The sequence below is a fragment of the Palaemon carinicauda genome, chromosome 7 (assembly GCF_036898095.1).
Source record: "Palaemon carinicauda isolate YSFRI2023 chromosome 7, ASM3689809v2, whole genome shotgun sequence".
Taxonomy (NCBI): Eukaryota; Metazoa; Arthropoda; class Malacostraca; order Decapoda; family Palaemonidae; genus Palaemon; species Palaemon carinicauda.
The window spans coordinates 169,046,220-169,062,492 of record NC_090731.1 but is presented as its reverse complement, the minus strand read 5'-3'; the positions used below and the strand labels follow the sequence as shown (position 1 = coordinate 169,062,492).

General features: G+C 40.1%; 1 protein-coding gene across 1 annotated transcript in view; it reads right to left on the bottom strand.

Annotated features, from left to right (window-relative positions):
* Positions 1–3,185: 3,185 nt before the first annotated feature.
* Positions 3,186–16,273, bottom strand: part of Oseg1 (intraflagellar transport protein Oseg1) — an 87,026-nt gene continuing 73,938 nt past the window's right edge. Inside the window, exons 26-27 of the mRNA XM_068377131.1 lie at positions 15,075–15,239; positions 3,186–3,732 (exon numbers count right to left, since the gene is read on the bottom strand). Coding sequence (XP_068233232.1) covers positions 3,634–3,732; positions 15,075–15,239 — 264 coding nt within the window. The 3' untranslated portion in view covers positions 3,186–3,633. The remainder of the gene's footprint in view (positions 3,733–15,074; positions 15,240–16,273) is intronic.

Sequence of the window (16,273 nt, the reverse complement as noted above, 5' to 3'; positions counted from 1 at the left end):
GGTCAGACAACAAATGATTCTTTCAATTTTTCAACAATTTGCTCTTTTTGCCTGAATCAGTAATTGGTCACATAGTCTCCTGTCTATTTTTCATTAAGCCTTTCCCTTAACAACAGGTTTTTCTGAACCTAGTTAGTAGTTGCAACCTTCCATCTCTGGCTAATAAAGTCAACAGGGAGTTGGAAAATATGTAGGCTATCTATGACTAATTAGAGTAGTAAAGGTACAGTATATCTAATTATACAATAAGTGGTAACATAAATGGTACACAAGGAGAAAAAAATTATTGATGCACAATATGCATGAATCATTATGACGCCAAGGAATGAAAGACAGTGAAATAGTGCTGGACGAGTAAGGCCTACCAAGTGTTGTTAGCACTGCTATCAGGTGTAGATGACAAATTGCTGACCCTCCCATAATGGCAATGGTTGACTGAATGTTTGCAGTAATCATCGGACCTCCTGTGCACCAATAGTTCTTCACCTTGTGTACAGTCCCTAAATAGATGCAGGAATTACTTTTTCCAAATAGACCGATGTCTAAAACTGTAATGTTCTTTTTAACAAAGGTGCTTATAATTCAAGTCTATTCCAATTTACCTGAATCTTCTTTACCTATATTGAAAGACAGAGCACACTATATCAGGGCATTGACTATGACATTTATCTTTCCTGATAATTTTTACTTGGAGAAAATACTGACAGCAAATTAACTGAGAACTAACTTTGTTTTTGCTAAAGTTCATATGAAGAAATATGATTTTGAGGACATGTTTAGTCTTGGGGAAAATAATTCTGGAAAGATCTCCCTGTAACAGATATCTAGATCCTAAGTTGGGGGATTGGAGCACCTACATACCACAATGCTATTATGATATAAATATGTTCATCAACCATCACACGGTAAAGTTCAGAGATTACTCAATATTGGCTTTGAGTCTTCAAACACTACACCTAGCACACGATAGTGTGCCCCAACTGAGAGCCATGAACAAAGTTAACCCTTTTACCCCCAAAGGACGTTCTGGTACGTTTCACAAAACTCATCCCTTTACCCCCATGGACGTACCGGTACGTCCTTGCAAAAAAATGCTATAACATTTTTTTTTTCATATTCTTAATATTTTTTTGAGAAAATTCAGGCATTTTCCATGAGAATGAGACCAACCTGACCTCTCTTTGACAAAAATTAAGGCTGTTAGAGGAATTTAAAAAATATATACTGCAAAATGTGCTGGGGGAAAAAATAACCCCTTGGGGGTTAAGGGTTGGAAATTTCCAAAGAGCCTGGGGGTAAAAGGGTTAAAAGTAAAGATAACTCAAAAGCTTGAGGGGAACAATACTATATGCAGGATCTACTTAGATCTAGACTGTATGGGTTAAGGTGGACTAAAGCTTACCTGCAGGCTGTGGGTCTCACTGTAGGACAGGCTGAGAGGAATTGTTCACTTAAGTTCCACAAATAAAAAGGTAAGACTTACAATTGTATGCCCCCTGTGGCCGCGGGGGCATAAAAACAATTAGAATAGCGCCAACGTATTCCTGCGTGTCGTAAGAGGCGACTAAAAGGGACGGGACGAGGGGGCTGGGAACCCCCTCTCCTGTATTTACAATCCTGTGAGACATCATCAAAGAGATGGAGCTAGGGGAAGAGTGACTGCTCCCCGCACTTTTGTTTCTTTTGTTTGATGTTGGCTACCCCCCAAAACTGGGGGAAATGCCTTGGTATATGTATGTATGTACAATTGTATCTTTACAACCTCAACCATTTGAGATTTAAAGTTCCTACAACGGTTTTTCTCAACAATTAAATTTAGACTCGTAATAGCATTTGTAAAATAAGATAAAAAATAGGAAAAAGTTTAGTTAAATCAATTATTGCTTTAACCTATCCTACGAATTTACTCACAATGTTTACATAACATTATAAGGCTAACTTAAACTTCTTATTCCTAATCTAGATATTAATATCTAGCACCATCATTCAGTTAGTTCTTTATGCATGTATAATTCTGACCATCCTTTACATTCAGATCTTCCCAGAGTCTACCATCCTGTACGTAGTGTTAGGTTGCAGTTAATTCTAACAGTCATGCCTTCGCCATCATAAGGCTCAATACTAAACAGTATTCTATAAATTTCATTCCAGCTGTGACCAGGTTGTGGAATGATCTTCCTAATTAGGTAGTTGAATCAATGCAACTTCACAAGTTCAAACTTTCACGAATATTTTTATGTTGAACAGACTGATATAAGTATTTCTTTATAGTGTATACTGTATATGATATTAGGTGATGAATACAAGAGTTGATGGAAGAAGTACAAGAGGAAGGCCAAGGTTTAGGTGGATGGATGGAGTGAAGAAAGCTCTAGGTGATAGTAAGATAGATGTGAGCGAGGCAAAAGAGCATGCTAGAAATAGGAATGAACGGCGAGTGATTGTGACAGTTCTGATAGGTCCTGCAGCTTCCTCTGGTTGCCTTGGTGACCGCTGAGGTAGTGGTAGTAGGGGATACAGCATATAAACCTTCATTTGTGATGGATAACGGGGAAAGGTGGGCAGTGGCACCCTAGCAGTACAGTACCAACCAAACTCAGCTGAATCCCTCGTCAGGCTGGAAGAAGCGAAGAGAAGAAAAGAACCCTTTTGTTTTTGTTTTTTTATGTTGGCTACCCCCCAAAATTAGGAGAAGTGCCTTGGTATATAAAACAGATACTCATAAAGTTTATTTCTTTTACTCACTAGGCTATTTTTCCCCGTTGGAACCTTTGGGCTTTATAGCATCCTGGTTTTCCAACAGGGTTGTAGTGTAGCTAATAATAATAATAATAATAATAATAATAATAATAATAATAATAATATAGTAGTAACAATAATAATAATAATAATAATAATAATAATAACACAATAGTAATAATAATAATCAGTAAATCTTACCCCTCTCTCTCTCTCTCTCTCTCTCTCTCTCTCTCTCTCTGTAAGGTGGAATATGCAACTTTATTCACTTATGTCATTTCATAAGGGTTAATGAAATGGAATAAAAGTACAGTACAAGATTAATACTATGACGACAGTTAATTTTAGTTGTGTCTTGGAGGGTCTTTTACTCAGATTCAGATACATGTTACAATTACACTGTTACCACCTTTTAAGGTAAGATATTAAAGCAGTTATAAAATTTATACATTTATTTGTGCATAAATAGTTTTATAGACAATTTTTCATATCACTACACAATGGACGGAGACTAGATGATTAATTATGCACCATGAAGTATTAAAATGAGATCAAACTTGACTTAACCAAAACAAGTGGGGCATCCTCAACTATAGATACCATGTTTTGGGGTAGTGTTCCAAAGTAAATTATCCATAAATATTTATAAATTATTAAAGTATGACTAGCATTAACAAATAAAATCACAGTCAGTAGACAATAGGCAAAATTAAAACATTACATAATAAGGAAAAAGTGGCTAAACAGATTGATAACTGTATTTACATACTGTAATAATTTTGATATTTCTACAAGACTGCAGCAAATATCTTTAATTCATGAGAACATTAATTAATAAAGTTATATATTGTATATCAAAATAACTATTATGCCTTCTATCAAATGTTAAGCACTTTAGTCGTTATTTTCTCCAATATCAGCCGATGGAGTACGGCAGAAAGGGCAGTGACCTTTTTGTAACACCTGAAGTATGTAATCATCAGTATGGAACATCTGGAAAAGGAATATTCTGTATCAAACTCAGTTACAGGCATGAAGAAAATTTGCAAATGTACGTAAATCTATATCATGAACTCCTCTTTATATCGCGGGCTTCTGAGGGCAGATACATTTTATTTTTATCATATCTTAATCATTTTTTGTTAAAAATAGTCTCTCTTGCACTTAGAAAAATAAAAACGGATCTATTTTTGGGTTTGATAGCCATGTCGTCCTGATGGAAGGTTTCTATAGGTAGCTTTCTAAGGGATATTTGGCTACAGTGATATTCCAAGAGAATTAACCGTTAGGTCTCCAGAATTCTAACTTCTGGCGCGAATATCCTTAAAATTTATCTTAAGGATATCGCATAATATCAGGGGACATATATCTTGATACGACACATAGCAATCTTCACCCCGAATAGCGTTTTCGCTTCGAGGGGGAAAGTGGCAAAAGTAGAGGGGGAGCCGTTATCAAGGTACCCTTCCTCCCGTACTACTATTGAGTATCTAGATGGCGCTGTATCCAAGATGGCGCCTATTCCTTGTAGCATTGAGCATGTTGCTACAGATATTGTAATTTTGGGAGGGATCCTGCCAAGGCCTTTTCTATAGAAAAGGAGGGCGGGTCCATCAGGACGACATGGCTATCTCACCCAAAAATAGATTTTTCGCTTCGCTCAAAATCCGTTTTCTGGGCTCAAGCCATGTCGTCCTGATGGAAGGTTACCAGAGAATTACTAGAAAGTACTGCATCTGTGGATTTTATAGGTGCCTCAACCTTGGGACAAATTTTCCTATGGTCATCCAGACCATTGAGACATATGACGTTACCGCTATACGTCATTACTGCTAATCATAGACAATGTTAGTGCTTCCTGGCCCCTGCAGGGAAGAGTCATACTAGACGTAGGAAAGGAGTCTCAAGGTTTGCATATAATGTATGAACGAACATAGCATCAACTATATACAAGAGTCTCGCGATTTGTATGTTGTGTTGGGCTACAGTATCAGATAGTTATACAAGAGTCTCACTGTTCGTATAACGTATTGGAACATAGCATCACTAGATATTGTTTGTATCTCGTGTAGGAACAAAAGTATCAGCTATATTTATTGTTCAGATATAAAATATATGCAGTTTTACTGAGGATAGAAAAACTCTAGCTTATACTTTTTATTACAATCAATTGTAGGGCGAAATATGACGCAAATACATATTGATATTGGTTTATTGGCAATAAATGACCAACATAAAGTAACATGTATAATATATATGTTAATATATGTAATGAGAAACATACTAATCAACATAATACAGAAAATTTTGTTTCCACCTGAAAGGGAAAATTTTTATTAGTGCCACACATAAATTTGAAAATTTTATAAATTTTCTAATATGAATTTCTGTAATGTTGAATATTATTAACACTGTGTAAGTACACACGGCACGAGTGTTATCTGTATATTTCTCCACCTGAAATAATTTGAACAGTCCTGAGTGTCACCATGGTGACACTCACTTCAAAAGTATTGCACTGGGAGGTGTCAACACCTTCACCCGAAAAATTGATAGTCCCATTCAATTCACTGTTCATTGCAGCACTAGACGACAGGTTTTAGTACACTACCTGCCACCACCACGTAATGCTTCAGCTCATGGACTTGCTTTGCATAATGGTTGTAGAATACTCTGGATGACTTTCATCCAGTGTATGAGCGAAGACGCTCAAAGTCCATATACTGAAAAAAGTTCAGTGATGAAGCAATTTTCCTTGGATCATGACCTGCGGGTGTACTGTCAGGATCGGCTTTGCGAATAAAGTAGGTGAGCTTCGCCCTCATTTGTTTTAGGGATAAGTTTGATCCTGAAGTTTCTCCTTTAAAAAGCTGTCCTCCCCTGAAGTCTGAAGTTCTTCGAAGATAGACCTTTAGACATTCCACTGGACACAGCGAGACATCTTCCTTCAGAGGGCTGCCATTCCCCGAAAGGATCTCAGCTTGTTGAGGACCTTCATTAGGAGATTGGTCGGAGGGAACAGGTAAATCCAGTTCCATCTGCTCCAGTCGAGGGATATGGCGTCCGTCGCCTCCGCTAGAGGATCCTCGTAAGAGGCTAAATATCGAGGGAGTTTCTTGTTGTTGCTCGTCGCTAAGAGGTCGATATGCAGTTCCAGGACTTGATGCAAGATGAAGGTGAATGAGTCAGGGTCTAGGGACCATTCTGACTCTATCGGCTTGAACCTGGATAGAGCGTCTGCTATCACATTGCGGAACCCTTGAAGGTGAACTGCTGATAAATGCCAACTCTTCTTTTCCGCCAGGCGGAAGATGACTAAAATCACTTGGTTGATCTGGGGCGATCTCGAGCCTTGACAGTTCAGACATCTCATTATCACTTCGCTGTCCAGGATCAGCCTGACGTGGGCTGATCTGCGAGGGGAGAGTTTCTTCACATCAAAAGGACTGCCATGGCCTCCAAAATGTTGATATGAAAGGTCTTGAATGGAGAAGACCAGGTCCCTTGGACTTTCTGTTGTTGGGAGTGACCTCCCCATCCTTCCGTCGAGGCATCCGTGTGGATGGTCACCGATGGTGTAGGTGGTTGCAAGGGCATGGTCCTCTTAAGGTTCTTCGCCTTCGCCCATGGCTTGAGAAGTGATTGTAGTGAGGTAGGTATCGGTCTCCTTTGATCTCGTCCAGGTACGCTGCTACCTGAACTCCTTCTAGGCGGAGTTGTTGAACGACTGTTTAGTCCGAAGGGCATGGCTCTGAAGACGTACTTCTTTTTCTGTAGCCTGAATCCTAGGTAGGAGGAGAGGGGGCGGTTGACTGGAATATGCCAATAAGCATCTGCCAGGTCTATCGAGACTGTGTACGCCCCTTTAGGTAGTAGGGTCCTTATGTGTTGAAGGGTCAACATCCTGAACTTGTTGTTCTCGATGAACTTGTTGAGTGGCGAAAAGTCCAGAATGACTCTGAGTTTATGTGAGTCCTCCTTGGGAACACAGAACAGTCTTTCCTGGAATTTGATGGACTTTGCCCTTCTTATTACCTGTTTGCTCAATAGTTCTAGGGTATATTCTTCCAGTATGGGGGTGGAATGTTGGAAGAATTGTGGAAATGATGGTGGAGCCTCGCTCCACCTCCATCCAAGTCCGTTCTTTGTTGGGCTGTGGGCCCAAGGATCGAAGGTCCAACAATCCTGAAATTGTTGGAGCCTTCCTCCTACTTGAAGCATCTCATTGCTTGTTTCCCGGAGGATTTACCTCCTTGTCTGCGTCCTCCTTTACCTCCCTTACCTTGTGAGGGGTGTTTTCAGGAGCCCCGTCTAGAGCCCCTACCTTTCGGGCGAAACGTAGTGGTCTGCCTCTCAAAGGTAGGGTTAAATGCTGGTGACTGGGCAACCAGCTGCTGAGGTACCATCTGGTAGGTGGTTTGCGGTTGTGCTATCACTTGAGGCACCACGGTCATGGTGACTGTGGGATGTTGTTGTTGTTTGGCAGGCCGAGAGGGTAATCTAGGTCTCTTAATCTTCTTCTTAGGCTGGGGACCCTCATCTGGAGAAGACTTCCTCTTAGATGACATGCCCCACTTTTGGAGAAGGTTCCTATTCACCGTGGCGGCCTTGTCAACTACCTCTTTGACCACTTCACTTGGGAAGAGGTCTTTACCCCCAGATATTGGAAGCTATCAGCTTCCTGGGTTCATGTTTCACAGCTGCTGAGGCAAACACGAACTCTCTACATGCCCTTCTGGCTTTAATAAAGCCGTACAGGTCCTTTACCAAGGTAGCCATGTGCATTTTGGCCATGACCGTGTTGGTATCTGGGGTGCTCTTCAAGCCTGAAATCATCTCCAACCAATTCTGTAGGGATAGAGATACCCCTAGTCTCTCTTTTGTTTCTTGCTCCCTATGCAAGAGAAAGTCTGACAGCTTTGGAAGATTCTCGCTGAACTGACGTCCAGCGATATCTGCCTCCAACTTCCCAACCGTGAAGGTAAGGTGAACTTCCTTCCAATCCTTATCCTCCATTGGCAGGCCTAATGACAAAGGTCTACACTCATCCAGTATAGGACAAGGTTTGCCTGCCTCTATTGCCTTGACATCGGCTTTAAGAGCCTTCGATGTAAAGGGAAAGACTATTGAAGCTGGAGCAAGAAAGGTAGGATGTTTCTTGCTAAGGGCAGGCACCTTAGAATTAGTGTAGCCCACCTGCTTTAGGCTACTTGACAAAAGAGCCTGTGCCTTGTCATGGTCAAATACTATGACCTTCTTGGGTTCCGTCTCTTTCTTCGACGCTGGTTCTCGCTTCAGACGAATGAAGCAGTCTGGGTAAGCATTGAAGCTTGGCCAGAACTGAACGACATCAATAGGGATGGCTCCCAACTTCTCTGAAATAAAGAGTATGCCATTGGTGATTGGCATGTACTCTGCATATCTCCAGAGATTAGTCTCGGAGCAGATTGGAAGGTCTTGAACTCTGAGCCTCGGGAAGCAGAGAGTCGGGTGATTTTTCGTTCCAATTTCGCTTCCCTTTCTTCGCCCTGCTTGCGAATGCTCTCCATCAACACCGTGAGATTGGCCAGTGCCTGTCTCATGTCATCTGATGGAAGGGCGGAAGATGTTGAGGGTATTGGCTCCACAGCCGGCACTGACGGAAGGGACTCCGAGTAAACTTCATCATCTTCTTCAGGAGTCAATATAGACTCCTCCTCGTGATCTCCCTTGAGAAGATCCTTCTCAGTGTCCGAGGACACTTCAGACATCCTCTCCTCTTGATGGATGTCCATGCCTTGTAATGCGTCACTGACTACCGTTTCGACGGCAATCTGGACGCATGGAATTTCGGGTCGTTCTTGGGGTATGACAGCTTCAATACCCGCTTTAGGGAACAGCAAGTTGCGCATCCTTTTGATAGGAAGGTACGGTCCCGTTGAGTTCTTCTGGAACCCACGTACACATCTACACAGCTTTTCTCGTGCTGCATCCCTTGACTCCTTTGACTTGGGGTCATCAAAGCCTTTGGTAACCAAGGCCCTGCAAATGTTGCAGTCTTGGGGGTACCAGTACCGTAGGGCTCCTCTAGTGGCAGTGCAGGGGGCATGAGCTCGGCACTCTTTGTGGCCACAGAAGTCGTTGCTCCTGATGTTGCAAAAGATGACTTCGCACTTCACCAGGTCCTCCTGTAAAGAGAGGAAAATTAAATGAGTATGCGGTAGTTTATCCCAACTGATAAACAATATGTAAAATATTACTATTAATATTTTAACTATTATAGCTTAGGATAGTCAAGCTAGAAAGGAACTAGGAGAGACACATACATGTGTTTTCTGTCCAGCCAATTGCTGTGACCTCCCCCAAAATTAAAGCCATAGTCTTCCTATTAAGGAAGCCCAAGGGGAGAGTTCTAACCCTTAGGGTCAAGTAAGTGTATCTTAACATTGACTCTTCCTAAAGTCTTTAATATTGTGGGGTAAAGTGTTAACTGATAGGCTATCAGTGTATTGAAAGTAATCTTTCTTTCGGTATATGGTTGGTCTCAACAATAGACTGTGCAAGGATACACAGGGTATGTTGGAAAATAACTGTTGTATACTATATACTATAGTTTTCTATCTGCAGTAAAATCTATACTGCCGATATACTAGCTACTGTATAATCATATACTGTAGTTCAGCCGTTATGTTGCCGGCTAGGCTATTACCTGGCGGCACGATCGACGCCGGCTGGTCAGTACCTGGCGGCACCGGCCCAGCCTGCCTGTCGCTGGCTGGGTTAGTACCTAGCAGTACCGGCCCAGCCGGCGACATCGACACTAGCTGACAAAGAGAAAGAAAGCATGGAGTGAAGGGCTATCTTATTAATGTTTATTAACAATACATAAGGGTGTAAGTACTTAATCTTACTTCGTTCCTACAGAATGAGGGTTAAAATGGAAGGGGAGAATGTATCATTAAAGCTTCCATCCAGCCACAACAACCGTTGCCGGTCACTGCCGGCTCCGGGATGTGGATGGCAATCCAAGAGAGGACTGAAGAACACTCAACAGAAAAGGGGTCTCCCACCGGCAGCCGTTCACAGCCGGCACAACCTTTCCCGGATCCTTGCGTCCATAAGGGAAAGACTGAGTGACTATACAGCTGCTTATGTAGGAGGCCGGCCGGCACCACAACCTACCCGGCATGCGGTAAGATTGTGGGACGACGGCCAAAGGGTTGCGATGGCTAGGCCATCGCTAAAGGACAGAAAGGGGCAGGGAAATGGTCCTGTATTAAGTGTGAAAGGAGGCGGCTAGGTTGCCGCCACTGCCACACAAAGGAGAAACTCTGTTTCACTATCGGCGCCATCCTAGGCGGCAGAAGAATATCTATTCTTCAGTCTAGGGTCTGCCGAAGCCGTGTTAGGAGGAGGCGGCAGGATTGCCGTCACCTCCCAACAGGGAAGAAACTTCATTTCGGTGTCGGCGCCATCCTAAGCGGCAGAAGAATATCTATTCTTCACCTAGGGTCTGCCGACACAGGACCAGTCTTCTAGACCGCAGGGGAGAAGGTGGCGGCATCATACCACCACTTCAAGTGCGACCTAGGGAGGCATGGCCTCCTATGCCGGCAGCTGAAAGCCGGAAGGGGAGGAGTGACTACATACCCTGCTGCTCGGCCACCGGCAAAAAGACTGAATACTCTGAGGTTCCGTCGGAGAAACCAAAGCTGGCTATCCGCCGGCAAAGGTAAGGGACAGAAAACACTAGCCTAGTCAAGCCGGAGTGTCTACTTGAGGGCAAGACCTAGATAGGGTTGTCGCCTACGGCGGCACTCAGAGGGAAGTAGGGATTACCCTTAAATCTCCACAGGAGACAAGTATCGAGTTATATAATAAATCTAGGAGATATCTATCTCCGTCTGAATTGATAAAACGATACACGAGGGTAAACTGGGAATATGTATGAAAGTATACTAAAGCGCCTAGGCTAGGTAGCCTAGTGCCGGCGAGATTTCGGTTACTTAAATCGCCAAAACTCTAACGTATACGATCGATATTGGAAGAGGAAATATATGCAAACTTATGTATATCTTTACAAGTATAATTGTGCCAAAATAGCTTTATATTTTATTAATACTATTACAACTAGGAATGTCGTTCTATATCATGCATGAAAGTAAACTGAATCGCGTACGCTAGGAAGCCTAGCGCGGGGCGAGGTTCGGTTACCTAAATCGCCGAAACTCTAATGAATACAATCGACATAATATATAACTTCCTAGTAAAATCTTAATTGAATAGCTTCATAAATATTTATGCTATTACAACCGGGAGTGTCGTTCAGCTAACTAAATAACACATGCGTTATGAACGACAGCGCCCATGGCGCCTCCGGTGATTGGCAAAGCTCCGAACACTTAAAATTATTCTAATTTCTCTGTGAGGCAGGAGCTAATGAATACTCAACTTTTCAGAGGCAGAAGAAGTTGGAGATTGCATGATAAATCCTTGAATATCGAACACAAACGTAAGAGCAACAGGGAATACCACCGTGCGAAATCGCTACGAAAATAGGAATGAGCGCCATCTAGATACTCAATAGTAGTACGGGAGGAAGGGTACCTTGATAACGGCTCCCCTTCTATTTTTGCCACTTTTCCCCCTCGAAGCGTAAACGCTATTCGGGGTGAAGATCGCTAAGTGTCGTATCAAGATATACGCCCCCTGATATTATGCGACATCCTTAGAGAAATTTTAAGGATATTCACGCCAGGAGTTAGAATTCTGGAGACCTAAAGGTTAATTCTCTGGGAATATCACTGTAGTCAAATATCCCTTAGAAAGCTACCTATAGGAACCTTCCATCAGGATGACATGGCTTGAGCCCAAAAAATAATTTATCAAGGATCTAATGTATCATGCAAGTTCCTTTTTTGAGATCTAATTATAATAAACTAACTTATTCCTCAACTTACTTGTATAAATTAAAAAAAATAGATATTGATAAAAGTAATACAAGTAATACAAGTATCGTTAATAACGTATATGACTATAAACAACCAAACAAAAAACAGCTGCTTTGTTATGAACAACGGATAGTATATAATTACCGTAGTTGTTATAAATGACGTTAAGTAGAATATAACTAGTGTCACTACATTACACCTTTCTCGGTTTATGAAAAGGTAAAGCAAATTGTACAAAAAATACCCAATAAATTGAAAAAAAAAATCATTAATTTCCTAAGCTCTGTAATCAAGTCATGCAAAGCTAGAAGGCATAAAAATATTGTGCATTGGCAACAGAGATGAAATACCCCTAAACTTCAATGTGTTGTTAAAATCAGTAGTAAATAAAATCTTAGAAAAACATTTATACTTTTAACTACATATAGACCTTTACATGGTAAAATAAAAGTGAGAGTACAAGTAATAATAGTTTCTTTTACCAAAAGAAAAAAATCCTTTTGGTGGTTAGCCATAACCAACTGATCTGGAAAGCGTAGCAGCAATATTGATCATCTTATAAATGTAAACAATGGAACAGGCGTATATTCGCTGTTTCAATTTCATAATATGATACTAACACTGTATGTGAATATAACATGCATTATTATTGGATGCAGTTAAGTGAAACATCAGTGTCATCAAGATCCTGTTAATTTTAACCCTTTTACCCCCAAAGGACGTACTGGTACGTTTCACAAAAGCCATCCCTTTACCACCATGGACATACCGGTATGTCCTTGCAAAAAAAATGCTATAAAATTTTTGTTTTTCATATTTTTGATAATTTTTTGAGAAAATTCAGGTATTTTCCAAGAGAATGGGACCAACCTGACCTCTCTATGACAAAAATTAAGGCTATTAGAGCAATTTAAAAAAAATATACAGTACTGCAAAATGTGCTGGGAAAAAAATAACCCCCTGGGGCTTAAGGGTTGGAAATTTCCAAATAGCCTGGGGGTAAAAGGGTTAAATGCAGATGTACTTTTTGAGCGCAGTAAATGGACATATGGTTTGGTCAATAGTGTAGCCTGGCCGAGTAGGACATACATTATAAATCTTTGGATTTTAATTATTTCTTTTAAGCTACCTATACGCAATGATGTGTCTACAATGAAAATTAGTTCAAGCTTAAAAAATGTTTTAAGAGTGTTTAACAGGTTTATAAAAGGTAAAATTCATAAAGAAAATAAAAAAACATGAATGTTTTCTAAAATAATGAAAAAATACCGTAGAATTCTATACTGTATCTACTCGGCTTTCAGCTATCGGGGGTCCAGGAACGGAACACCCGCGATAGCCGAGAGATTACTGTACACACATTTGCATACATGTTCTCGCTCTTGCATGAGGGTACACTCGGGCACACTATTCTATCTTATTTCTCTTCCTCTGGTTTTTTTTATTTTTTTTTAAGTTTTATAGTTTATATATGAAAAAATTTATTTTAATACTGCTACAGTTCTTAAAATATTTTATTTTGATTGTTCATTACATCTCTTGTAGTTCATTTATTTCCTTATTTCCTTTCCTCACTGGGCTACTTTCCCTGTTGGAGCCTTTGGGCTTATAGCATTCTGCTTTTCCAATTAGGGTTGTAGCTTAGCAAGTAACAATAATAATAATAATAAAAATCTAGTATTTGGAAGCAATTATATCATATAGTGATACTTCTTGATACAAAAGTTTCTGGATACAGAACTATATACCGTACTAAGATTTTTTCGCCTAATATTACGAAATATTCTTTGTGATACAAAATAAGATACAGTATGAGATTCCCCTGGCAACCAAAAATAATTTCAAAATTCGCACCACGCCAAACTGTAGGCATGCCACCATCATCCTGCTCTCCCATTGGTTATTTCCCTATTCTGATGCTTTAGTCCATTTCTTTTAGCGATGCATATTTGCACCGACTCGCGGCGGTGCCCTTTTAGCTCGGAAAAGTTTCCTGATCGCTGATTGGTTAGAATGATCTTGTCCAACCAATCAGCGATCCGGAAACTTTTCCGAGCTAAAAGGGCACCGCCGTGAGTCGGTGTAAATATGCATCGCTAAAAGAAATGGACTATAGTTACCGCCGTAAGATCTTGCTCTCCTATTGGTTAGCATCTATCCCATCATGCATCTACGTATCAGAGTTCCTTGACCATTTCGTTTCAGCAGCACTATTGTTCAGGTTGGATTTGTGTTGTTGATTTCGCTTTCGTGCTTTTGTTTACTGTACTGTATCATGTTGCATATTTCAACCCTTATATTATTAGCCATAGGTCCAAAGAATGTTGCTGATGTTCAAGGAAAGAGGAAGAGGATGCTTTCTATGGAGACAGCTGGAAATAATCAAGAAGTATGAGGCTGGCATGCGGTTAAGTGTGATTGCTAAGTAATATGGCCGACGATAAGACACCATCCTTAAACAGAAGGAAGCCATCAAAGCAGCAACACCTTCTTAGGGCATGATTTTTTTCAAGCAAGAAAAGCCACGTCCAAGATGAGATGAAGAGACTACTTCTCCTTCGGATTAAGGAGAAGGAAATCGCTGGAGACACATCACTAAGACAATAATCGGCAAGAAGGCCAGCAAAAACAAGCTTTCTTGGATAGTTATTTTTCAAAGAGGCCATTAGTAGGCCAAGAGGAAGCTCAAAGTGATCCAAAAAAGCAGAAAAGTGGAAGCAATGAAAAAATTGAATAAACTTAGAAAGTACAACACGTAAAGAAAAAAAAATTAAAGTTTTCTGCCGTTTGTCCTCCTCATCTGCCGCCACTTTTGCTTTTGGAAATTGCTTCACTGGAAAGGTAAGGTCCTACATTTGCATTTCTGAACTCCCATCAGAGTTAGGCCTTTGCTATTTCTCAGTCTTAATGATTATGCTATCTAAAAACCATTTGAAATATGTGACTTCTAAGCAGTATATATGTACTTCATGCAGATTAACCCTTTTACTCCCCAAGGACGAACTGGTGCGTTTCACAAAACTCATCCCTTTACCCCCATGGATGTACCGGTACGTCCTTGCAAAAAAATGCTATTTAAATTTTTTTTGCATATTTTTGATATTTTTTGAGAAATTTCAGGCATTTTCCAAGAGAATGAGACCAACCTGACCTCTCTATGACAAAAATTAAGGCTGTTAGAGCAATTTCAAAAAAAATATACTGCAAAATGTGCTTGAAAAAAAATAACCCAATGGGGGTTAAGGGTTGGAAATTTCCAAATAGCCTGGGGGTAAAAGGGTTAAATGCTGTGCAGGAAATGATAATGTTAGCAAAAGTTAGAACGCTTATATCTGTACATAGTATCAAACTGTAAATTCTATTTGAAAACTGTAAAAGATTAGGATTAGATGTTGAATAACTTACCTTGTTGCAATAAGTACAGTGAGTGATAGGGACATCTGGCATGATGTTCTTGAAGAACTGGAACCGCAAAGGCTTCGGCCAACGGCAAACAATGACATCATGGGGCTCAAGAGCCAAAAGCGCTGATCGGTTAACTATAACTGGTTGAAACTCTGATCCACCAGGCTAAAGGTATAATATTTTAAAAAATAAATTCCAGTATATTGCAAATTAATTCTAAAATCAACAGTAAATATAAAATGCCTCCTTTTTGAAGTAATGCAGAAATATGAAAATACTGTAAAACAAATTAAAAACTTTAATTACTGTATTTCCAGTTATAATTTACATAAGATATTCAGCTGTGATACAAAATCTATTAAATTAACAGCTATTTGTAACTAATTGAAAGACTTAATGCTCTAAAGTGTACAAAAATGAAGCAAACAGTGAGGTTCTTATGATTTCATTGATGTAATATAAGCATTACTGGAATGCATGGATGTTTCCAGATCTAGTCTTAATAGAAAATATGGAGGAACATCCCGATTATCCAATGTGATAAAAAATAACAAATTTGGGAATAATTGTATTTTTCCTAACTACAAAACTGAGTCCTTTACATAGGAGAGATAACACCGAAGCTGGAGAACATGGCTATTAAAACTTTTATAGAGGTGTAAACAGGTGGCCGGTAATATGGAGCGAGAAAGCCCCACTCCTCTGCTTGCTGACTGAGCAGTCACTTTGATTGCAGCTGGACTTTCTAGGGGATAGGTAATGGTGGGAAAGTATGAGTAAAGGAATTAGGTTTGTTTAGCTTAGATAAAATACAAATTATTTCCAAATTTTTCATTTGTTCCGGCACAAATATAAACCTTTGTCCCTTAAACAGAAGACTCAGCCTTAGGTGGGAGAAAGGCCCCTTCAAACTAGCTGGAAACTTATCATGGGTTACCAGTAACTTGGACCCTTTTAACCCTTTTACCCCTGGGCTATTTGGAAATTTCCAACCCTTAACCCCCAGGGGGTTATTTTTTTCCCAGCACATTTTGCAGTATATTTTTTTTTAAATTGCTCTAACAGCCTTAATTTTTGTCATTGAGAGGTCAGGTTAGTCTCATTCTCATGGAAAATGCCTGAATTTTCTCAAAAAATTATCAAAAATATGAAAAATAATTTTTTTATAGCATTTTTTTGCAAGGACGTACCGGTACATC